Consider the following 10,853-nt stretch of genomic DNA (forward strand, 5'->3'; position numbering starts at 1 on the left):
ATTTTTATTTTCCATCAAAATCAATGCAGTTTAAGAACTGCTTAATTGGCTTCTTAATCACTTGCTGTTAGAAGCCTCCTAAAAATAAGAAAACATCCCCAGCAGTTTCAATTCCTTGTGATACATTTCATTTTAGCAGATCATCAGAATGGATTAAAACAAAAATTGGTGTTTAATACTGATTTCTGAAATTTCTTCTGAATCAAAATTTCTTCAGAGGTATTTTTAATAAAAAAAAACAAAAGCCAAAGCATTTTTTTCTGAATCTCATGGTAAAACTGGAGCAAGTCCCTTTGTTTTGCAGTGGAAAGGCCAGAAGTGCCGGAGCAGCAGCTCTCCCAGCAGCGCAGCCTTGGCCCGCTTACTGCAAAATTCAATAACAACGACAGCAACTAGTGAATTGTATTTCAGTGCTTATTTTGACACACAACTTCTAGTGAATGACTTTAAAATTTTAATTGAAGTCCTTAAGCAGCTCACTGGGACGATGTTTCAAGCCTTTAAGAAGAGCCAGCAGGTTGTGTTTGGGGGTTTTTGTGTGTTTTGTTTTGGCAGATAGAGACTACAAAGCCAAGTTCTGTTGGGCACTAAGATCCTTTTATTTTCTTATCCTTTCATATTCTGTATTTGAAAGACAATAGACTCGATTCTCAAAGGAAAATGCAAGGAATTGGCTTGAGATTATTCCCCAAAGTGGGTTTTCTTCCAGCACCTTGTGGATTCATCAGGCTCCCCAAACCACAGCAGGTTTCAAGGTGCATCTTGAAGTCGTTGCTCAGTGGTGCAGAATTATGATGCAAATCGGTCCCTTTTTTCACGGGTACCTGTAATCCTTGAGAACTGAGCCCCAATCTTCCCCCTCTTTGCTCAGAACAGGGTTGGCCAGTGGAACTTGGAGGTTTGTGGACTGGAGGTACCACTTGTAATTAAATACAACATAAACTGATTTTTTAAAGACTTTCAGATCGAAGATGTTATTTGTGCTTTGGGTGCTGGTTGATTAAATGATTGAATTTTGTCAACAGACACCAAGTAACTAATACTGTCCCACTGAAATGGGATTTCAAGGATTTTATTCCTAGTACTGTGGATTCATGATTTTTCTAGATGTTGGTCTGCTTCAATTTACTCCTTATTTATGCAACATTTTTTAAGTATTAAAGTCTCCATAAATGCCCAAAATATCTCAGACTTTTAGAACCCAAGGTCCTTGCGTTCAGGATCTTACGGTTCTTCAAAACAGCTTCAATAAAATGAATGTGCACTTAACTCTTACTCGTGCTTATAGGAAGAAAAACAAAAATCAAACTGAATAATTTTAATGAAATAAAAACCTGGCAATAGAGTGCTGATGCACCAGGATCCCTTCGAGACTGAACGGGGTATTCATGTCTTTGTTCTGTTGTTTAATGCTAATTGGGCACTAAGTTCAGTTTTCAGGAAAAAGCGGAGACATTTGAGCAACCATTCTGTTAATCATTCATCTCTCATCATTTAAATATTCCGCATTTCATAATCATGCAGAAGTTGAAAAGTAAACTATTACCTTCCAGTAGCTTTTCTGGGCTTTCAAGTGTCGTTTGAAAAAGAAAAGAAACCTCAGAACGGGACTGAGTTTTAAAACGGTGACTCGTAGGGATCATCAGCGAGTCACGAGCAGAACTCGCACCAGGATGAGTCGACTTTGCAAGGGACGGTTCTGAAATCGTCCGTGAAACAGACGTACTCTCGTGTAAAATGTCCAATAGATGCTTTGCCCTCTGCTTTTTTTTTTGTCTGAAATTTTACCAGTCCAGGCACAGAATTCACTCGCCCATTTGTATCACTGTGGTGGTGAATCAGGAGGGCTGCAATCTTTTTCTTGTATATTTGTTCCAAAAAGTTATTTGCCCCTGGCTATTGACGGCAATGGGCTGAGTGGAGGAGAGTGAGCTACTCTGGTTCCTCAGTCTGTGCATTTTCATACATTCTTAAGATTAGAAAGCTGTTATTTTTTAATTGGCCTTTAGCCTTGAAAAGGGAATATTGTGTCAAATCGGGACACTGAGGAAAATAACTGAAAGATGTAGCCCCGCTTCAGTCCTTGGGTTTGTAACACTGCCCGTGGGTGTCCTGGTGTCCGGAGTGTTTTACTAAATCCTCCTGCAGTCATTTTGTAAAGAACAAAAACCCAAGTTTTGAAATTTAGGTGACTTTTTAAATGCAGAAGACCATATTAATATATTTAAATTAAAAATATGTGTCTGTTCTCTTTGGAATTCAAGTGATGTTTGTCAGCAACGAGACCTCTCTGGCTGGAGCTGGGGTGTTGGTGTCCGTGGGTCAGCCTGTGGCTGTGTGTCTGTTCTCACCGCACCCGCTCACCCCGTGGTAATTTCTCCTGCACAGCATTTAAGGCTTTGGGGTTTTAAGTGTCATGACAATTATTAAAGCTCCTCGGACCTCCTGCCAAACATCCCGGTGTGTGTAGAGGTTTAAATAAAAATGACCGCGGGTGTTTGTGGCTGCGGGCTGTGGCATCAGGAGCTGCCGTGAGTCCGTCCAGCGTTAACACCTCCACGCTGCAGAGTTTGTTCTCCCCAAACTGCGTCCGTGCTCTGGGGAACGTTCATATGAGAACAAGGTGTTTAGGGACGGCTTGTAGCTTTAGTGCAAGTCATCTGCCATAACCCAGGGCATGATTCAGAGCAGGGTTCATAGTTCCTTCTTTGTTCCTTTGTTAATCACTGACTGGGGGAGGCGCCTGCAGAATTTGCTCATGCATTCTTGGTGGGGAAGGATGACGCACAGATTGTCCTAATAAGGACTTAGTTTGAGAAAGGGGCCGTCTGCTCGGAGGAGATAGGGGCAAGTCATAGGGCGAGCAGTTTCTTTTTTAACGGAGGGATGACACAAGCACAAGTCATTTCCTTATTAATCGGTTCAAACCAGTTCTTACAGGAACTGCTGGTGATAAATGTGGGACTTCTCCAAAGTCATTCATTTCATTCTCAGCGCAGCCCCCGCGGCTGCTGCCAAGGAAATGCTCGGGCTCACGGCTCCGCTCTGCCGGACCGGCAGCCCTGCAGTATTTTCATTTTTAAGCACTTTTTGAGGATCTGGGGAAATACATCCCTTGCAGAAGCATCAGATAAAAAGATGAAATACGCTTTATTTTGTGGTTGTTTTCTCCAGTAGCAATCAATGCTCTTCTGAGCTGCCTGTAGCTCAGGCTGAACTTTAGTCTGTTTGGGTATAAGTGGTAAGTTTAAAAAAAACCTATGTTTTTTGTGTTTTTTTTTTTTTCTCTCCTATTTTGTCTTGTTCTCTGGGATGAACTTTGCACCAGTGCTATTCCAAGTATAGGTCCTTCTCTTCAGAAGCCATTTCAAGAATATTTGGAAGCTCAGAGGATCAAACTTCACCACAGATCTGACAGCGCCGTGCCGCAGGTAAGAGCTGCTCTGCCTCCCCACTCCAGCTGCCTTTTCGCTGGGCACCTTACCCATGGAAATCTTGCTTGTTTTTCCAAGGTTTGCAGGGAATAAATAGATTAAAACCTCATTTAAAAAAGCAGCCTGGGAATTTAAAAATAATTCTGTAACTCTGTGAAACTGTACTTAAACCTCTTGGAGAATAATGAAAATGATAAAGCAAGACCAAAGTCTTGCCTTTGTATCAGAGTGCCTACTTTGAGAGAGAAATTTAAGCACAAAGTTGCGTTTGCATGTGAAATGGTAGCAAACTGTGTGCAGCATCAATGCTTGAGAAGCCAGTGGGGTCTGTGGCTTAGTGGCCAATACGAGAAACAAAATCTCCAAGTCTTTAGTGTTCGAAAGGAAAATAAACGAATGCGTAGAGCTGGTACAAAGGGGCAGAAGTGCCCTTTCATACAAATTATTTTAAAAAACATACCCTGAATTTTCAGTGGAGACAGCAACTTGGACATGAAATTCCTTAGGGTACATTTTTAGATAAAATCCATTCATCTAACTCATGCTTCACATTTAATACTGGAGGCTCTTATAAACGTTTCTTTGCCCGTTTCTTACCAAAAAAGAGACTAAATTAGGGAGGGTCAGGCTGGACTAACCAAATATGCAGATTCCTTCTGTGCACATTGGAGTGGGTTTTGTGCAGTGCGCTGCTGCCCTCCTTTGACAAAGAACACAAGTTCAGAGCAGCCCGGAAAACGCTGGAAGTGCCGAGGTCATCGGTGAATTCTGGTGACACCAGCAGGGTCGGACACTACCGGGAAGATAACACGGTTTAGGAAAAAACCATTGTTAACCAGTGACCTTATTGTTTTCTTTGCGATGAACGTGACAGGGAGTGACAGTCTGAACTCTGAATCGTTAGCGAAGACGAGACAACACCAGGAGTAATAAATAAATCCCTTTGCCAGGACCCCAGTCATGATCAGGGTTCATCGTCTGCCCCGCGGTGCGTTTGGCAAACCCGGCTGCTTTGTGTTTGACGGGACTCAAATCAGCTTTTCAGAGAGAGCTGCAGGAATCCTGTCAGCTCGCACTCGGTTCCTGGTTTTAATTTGATAAATTACATAATAAGGTTGGGCTTTTCCCTTTCGCCCAGAAAATGGAGAATGCTCCATTGTCCACTAATCTTGAGTTTCTTCCTTCTTCTCTTTTGTCTCTTCAGGGGGAAAACTGGCTATCCTGGATATTTGAAAAATTGGTGATTGTCATGGTTTGTTATTTTATCTTATCTATAATCAACTCCATGGCCCAGAGCTATGCCAAGCGACAGCAACAGAAGATGTACTCTGAAGAAAAAACCAAATGAGCTTGGAAAACACCCCTTGGAATGGGTTTTAGCAGACACGAGAAATGAAACATCTTTCCATATGTTTAAAAATCAGCATTATTCAAAACGGGGGAAAACTTTTTAACATCAATTTTCAACTAGAGCAAGTTTTTCTTTAATTTTGAAAGTAATTTGGATATTAGAGCAGATGTTTCGTTGACAAACTTATAAATGTTAAGGTAAGGTATTGACGCATTACATGTCTGAGTTGTGTTATATGGGACGGACAATGTGTTAAATGGAGCTTGACACAAATGTTGTCCACCCAAATTACTTCCAAAACCGATGATTTAATACTCTCCATTTCCTGATTTAACTTCAGACTGACCTGAGGGTAACGTTTGGTTTTGAAGGGTGGCTGTTTTGCTATTTTTCATAACTTTCAAGACCATCCCAATGTATATAAATGACTACAGGCTGGATAGAACCCGTTGCATGTCCCTCATGGTAAGGCTGCTCCGCCGGAATTCTCGGTGTCCCATTGCGTTGCACGTGCTCTCGGTTGGACGAGCCGCCCGCCCTCTGGAACCTCCTGGTGTTACCAGAGCCGATCCTTGTCAAAATGCTGAAGTTGACATTTTTTATTCTGTATATTTAGAATGAAGTTCAAACTTTATAAAGTCATCTTTGATCATTCCAGAATTCGTGTCAGTCTTTTTAAGCTGTTTTCTTTCCCTCTCCACTTTTGTAAGCTCAGTTTCTTTATTAAGCCTTAATCCCATGAATCGCATGCTCTACTCATCCTTCCTGCACAAATGGTGCTGAAGCCCTTTGTTCTTTATTTTTTCTTTTTCTTTTTTCTTAAGAACTTCTTAGTAGAGGAATTATCACTGGCTCAAAGTGTGGCTCACTGGCTAAAACAGACAAGTTCACTAGTTAGCGATATTTGTTACAACAAACCCTTCTCAGATGTTTGCCAGTGATCACAGCACCACGGGCAGTGAAGGAGAAGAAGGGGGGGAAGAGGAAAGATTCCAGCTGAAAACAGATTTGGTGTCAAACTCAGCAGAACCTTAAACTTAGGCTTTAACAGGCAGATATTTTACAGACATTGTTATGAATCAGTGTGCGTGCCAGCTGTGATGTACAGGAACATAACCAAAATTACAGTGGGTCTTTTCCCTCTCTAGTAGTTTCCATTCCACTGCTCCTCTATGTGTGTTATTACTCGCATTTTTGAACTGTTGTTTTTTATTTTTATCCTAGGGGTAAGTAACAAGAATTAATTTGACTTTCAATTAGTGTTGCCAAAAGGTGGCACATGAGGACAAAGCAGGTTAGGCTTTGCTCAGGTTAGATTTAGGTTTTAGGTTAGGGCGGATCTCGAGGAAGGTGTGAGACTCTGTATTTTGTTCAATCCCGCCTGAATGTCGCTCTTGTGTTGCCAACCGCCGTGCCATGTCCATGGCCGTACCATCCTGTCGGATAGCTTATCAGACTGATGTTGACTGTTGGATCTCATGGCAACAACAGTCGGTAGGCTGTCTGACATTTTGGTATCTCTCATCTGACCGTTTGCTCATCCATCTCCAACTGTTTTCATTGAACATCAGTAGCATATAAATGTTTAGAGGCGCGGACGGGAGCTCAGAAGTCACGCAGTGCAGCTGTCTGCCTAAGAAACATCTTTTAAAGTCTCATCTCTGTGTGTGAGGTTTGTAACGTTTCTCTTGTACGCTTCATCTATAACTTCAAACTGTTACTGAAGGAATGGGGAGGCTTTTTAGCATGAACTTCTCTCAGCAGAGCTGCTGACTTGATTAAAGTTAAATCTCTGAGTGCCGGGAGGGGATACAAAATGGTTAAAAGCACAAAGGCCAGTCATTTGCCCCGGTGATTTTTACAACGTGAACAGTATTTCTTCAATCTTGGCCCTAGCAGCTTTTTCACTTTTTGACCAGGTACAGCCTTTGAAAATAATGGGCTAAAGAACTTGTTCTAATACAAAACACATTCAAAAAAATCATAGCTTGATTTGATACTTCACTTTTTCAGTCTACTAAAACTTTAATTGTGCACTGTCAGCAGTTCAGAGCTGCTTGTTTCACTTGGCGTCAGGACACCTGGGATCAGTGAAACAGCCGTTGCTGCTTTCCCCGGTTTCAGTGGCAGCTCCTTTCCCTCCAGCCTTAGGGACACTGGTATTTATTTACTTCACGCAGTGCTGGTGGTGTCTTTAGGCCTTTCATGAGAGTCAATTAAATTTATGCCACACAGAGGCCCCTGTGTGCTGTCAGATTGAAATGAGGAGACTGTAACAATAAGGAAAAAGCTCTTCCTAGAGCTTAAGCCAATAAAATTTACCTTTCTAAGACAAAAGCTTTTTCCCCACTTATTTTAATATATGTTTACATACATATAGTGAGAAATATTGTTCTGCTGCTCATGTTTGTATCTGTCCATTCCGATAAGCTGTGCTGTTCCTTTCTAAGCTTTCCAACATGATTTCAAGAAGGGATGGGTCATTCTACTTCCTTCAGCTGCTGGGAGATAATGAGACTTGGTAAAAGGTAAAATATAATAGAAATGGAAGTTATGCAAACCTAATGAGATTTGCAAATGGATAGTTTTATGTTTGCTTAAATAAACAAACAAATAACTGTTTCCTGGTGTTTGTTTCAGCTGGATTGTTTCCGTTTGTGTATATCGAGCTCAGTTGTTACACTGACATTTGTTGTCCCAAGCATTATACAGTGAGTGTGAATCTAGAAGGTGTACCTGCAACTGCATTTTGTGGCTTCAGAGAAGGACCTGGAGCCTTTAGCATTGCATCTGCAATGTGTTTTGCTCCCTTAATCCAGCGTTTCCTTTTGTTGTACGTATTTCCAGTTACACGCTGGAAGCAGTCAGTCATCTAAAGTGTGTTACAGAAAAATCCAAAGTGAGCTCTGCGAGAGGAACAATCTTTGCTTGAATCGCTGTATTTTTAGCTGATTCTTCGAATAAAGTATCTTGTTGGGTTTTTTCCTTGGAATTGCTGAAAATCACACGGAAGTAACAGCCCTTGTAACACCTAATGTTTGGTTAAACACCAAAGATGACTGCAAGGTGGTACAGATGTTTTTAGTCTCATAGCCTGTGGAATGTGGCTGAATCTGCTCTCACAAGTGCTCTGTAAATAGGAAGCAAAGCAGGAGGTTGGCCAAAGTGCCAGCCTAACGATGCAGCACAACCGAGCTGATGTCAGCAGGATCGCAACTGATCCTCCTCTTAACTCCACTTGCTCGCTGCCAGACCTCTGAGCTGTGCCATCCACCGCTGTGCTCCGCAGGCCCTGGGACTGTCGTGACGGTGACGTGTCCCTCGCCCCGGCAGCCACCACGTCCCCGAACAGCGCAAGGATTGTGCTGCTGTCAGCAAAGCTCAAAAGGTCACGCTGGTCTGCAAGAGAGCAGCACAGGCCGTGTCAGGTGGAATCTTGCAGTTCCACACATCCCTCAGCTCCATCGGAACCAGCAGGACTCCCCCTGCTCCCCATCCCTGCAGGTTCTCACCTCCGTCCCAATGTCACGCTGATTCTTGTTCAAGCAGCTCCCTGTAAAATCACCCGGCTGCCTGTTCGTGCTAAAAGACACTTGTCATTAATACCTGGAGATGGCTTAATGCTGTTCCAGAAAGTCCTTCCCTGCTGTGCTTTTGGGTTTTGTTATTTAATTTGGTAGAACCAGCCTCCCTCTCACTGCAGGCAGCGCTGGCTGCAAGCACAAGTGCTGTGGGTGTTTCCCTGATTATCAAGCACATATATTAGTGAGCAAAATTGGTTGCAGGTGTAAAAGTAAGTGGTGATTGGGTGTGTTCCTTGGAGGTAAAAGTAATCCAGTTTTCTTTAAAGCACATGGTTAAATACTTTGTAATCAGTAGTTAACAGGTTGAATTTAATTATATGTGAGCTAATTGAAAATGCTCTCTGAGATTTAAATTTTTTCTTGTAAACTTGTATTTTTTGTTTTTTTGGAGGGGGAGAAGAAAGAACAGTAATTACTTTGCCCAGCCTTCCCCAGATGGCAGCACTAAGGGGGTGTGAGGGTGGGTGGCAGCTGAGGGGTCAGGTCATTTCTGGGGCCCAGGAATTGCCGCAACCTCCTCAAGAAACGGGAGCAAAGCAACAACCACCTTCCCTGGGATCACCCGCTAACGCACCCCGAACTACATTGCATATGCTCTTACAGGTTCGTTTTTAAAAGGATTATACTAAGAAAGTCTTTGAGCCTGCTGTGACTTTCCTAATTCGAGTGTCTAATTGAGAACATGAAATGCAACATTTATTTATCTGTTTCACCTGTTTATTGATGCATCCACTCAGCTTTCATAAAAGGCAGCGGAACAGTTTGGTTTGGTAGTGGTGTGAATGGCAGAGGCTGAAACAACCTGGGTCACTTGTACAAAGAGTGAAAGGAGCTCAAGCACAGAAGTTGTCATCACGTGTCCAAAAGGCATCTGGCTATATCACCTTCCAGGTACAAGCGACAAGAGCCCAGCAATTGGCGTGTGGCAGGAACTCAGCAAAATGGTATTTTGGTCAAAAAAGCCAACTATCATTCTCTGCTGAATTTAAAGTGAAGAGGCTGTTGAGCTGTGCAGTCATCGAGCCTATTTCCTGCTGGTGATGTTCAGTTGTGGTAAAACATGTGAGCCTGTTGAACGGGCCAAGCTTTGTTTTAGTTTGCCTTTAACGCTGCTGTTTAGTGTGCTGGAGCGTTTTATTGTTATTATTCATGCATGGAATGATTCAAAGACCATTGACTACATTAGCATTAAATCAAAGGTCATCGTTCTTTAAACCTCATTTGAGGAGCTGTTCAGATACAGATAAGTAAGTGTGCTGAATCTTCCCAGTTTCAGGGGAGTTACTCCCAGCTTAATTGTTCTTAAGTTTCCCAAGAAGCTCAATTGAGTTGCCCAGGCAGCTGGTAATAAGGAAACTGGCTGCTGCTTCCTGATGAAAGGTGAGAGATGGGCTGTGGCAGCTCAGGGTATTGTTCCCCGTTCTGATCACTGCCCGTGAGCCGCACCCTCTCCCCAGCCTCACAAACTGCTGTTCTGTCCTTGTAAAAAGCACAAGTCGTGTCTTTTCTCTGTGACTGCTGTGCTGGTCCTGCTTGTGGGGTCCTGCGAGGGAAGGGCTGTGTGTTTACTACACGTGATTTAAGGCGTTTGGGGGTTGGTTGGTTGGTTGGTTTTTAATGCTAATGTGACACAGCAGGCCACACAGGTCTCATTCTGCCTTCCCCTGGTGTCCTTGTGGCCTTGGCAGTGCCATTCAGCTGCTTTTTCCTATATGGAGTATTGCACTTAAAGATATCTCAGATCTAAGCAAATCCTGTTAAATACTCTGAAGTGTTCATCACCCTGGTTTTTCACGAGGCTGTGACCACAGTTATGACATCAATCTGTATGTAGTCCGTTTTACCTTATGTGGATACCAGCCGATCTACATGGCACTTCTGCGGTCTAAAGCCTTTTCGCAGGAAGGTGTCATTGATTGATGTTGAAAAGGTTTGTGTACTCAGCATTTCTTTTCTGTCTCTGAAAGAAACCGGACCTGCATGAAGAGAAAACACACAGATTTACAACACGATGTAGATCCAGCCACGTTCACAAAAGCTGTCTGGTCTGTTTAGAAACCAGCCTTCTCTCAGTGCCTTCTGTTTGCTGTGGCTGTTTTCCTAAGAGCTGTAATATTTAGTATATTTTCATAACCACAGCTTTCCTTTCTCCGATTCCTTGGTTCTCGTGTCTCAGCTCAGTGCAGCTGCCCTGTGACACAGCCACGTGCCTCCCCGTGTGTTACGTAAGGAGACTCCAGGTGGGGAGCAACACGGACCAGAGAAACTTCTAAGGTGCCCGAAGCTGCTATTTAGTTAAGCTCAAAGTAATGGATGCCATCAAAAATTTCGAAACGGTATTTCTACTAAATCTGTGCTAATACAATTGGTGATTTTAATTCTGGTGCCTCCCTTAACTTCTGTACAAACCTGGTGTAAACACTTCTGCGTGTGCACAGCCACCACGTGGCTAATCACACCGCAGCGTCTGTGCGTGAGCTCCAG

General features: G+C 43.0%; 1 protein-coding gene across 4 annotated transcripts in view; it reads left to right on the forward strand.

Annotated features, from left to right (window-relative positions):
- The window catches only part of VMP1 (vacuole membrane protein 1), a 58,143-nt gene extending 52,698 nt beyond the window's left edge, over window positions 1–5,445 (forward strand). For all 4 annotated transcript variants that reach the window (XM_082068660.1, XM_082068658.1, XM_082068661.1 and 1 more), the window contains 2 exons: window positions 3,329–3,431; window positions 4,639–5,445. In XM_082068660.1, coding sequence (XP_081924786.1) covers window positions 3,329–3,431; window positions 4,639–4,782 — 247 coding nt within the window. In that variant the 3' untranslated portion in view covers window positions 4,783–5,445. The remainder of the gene's footprint in view (window positions 1–3,328; window positions 3,432–4,638) is intronic.
- The last annotated feature ends 5,408 nt before the right edge of the window (window positions 5,446–10,853 follow it).

This window comes from Streptopelia decaocto (assembly GCF_964273445.1).
Source record: "Streptopelia decaocto genome assembly, chromosome: 18".
In the NCBI taxonomy this organism is placed as follows: Eukaryota; Metazoa; Chordata; class Aves; order Columbiformes; family Columbidae; genus Streptopelia; species Streptopelia decaocto.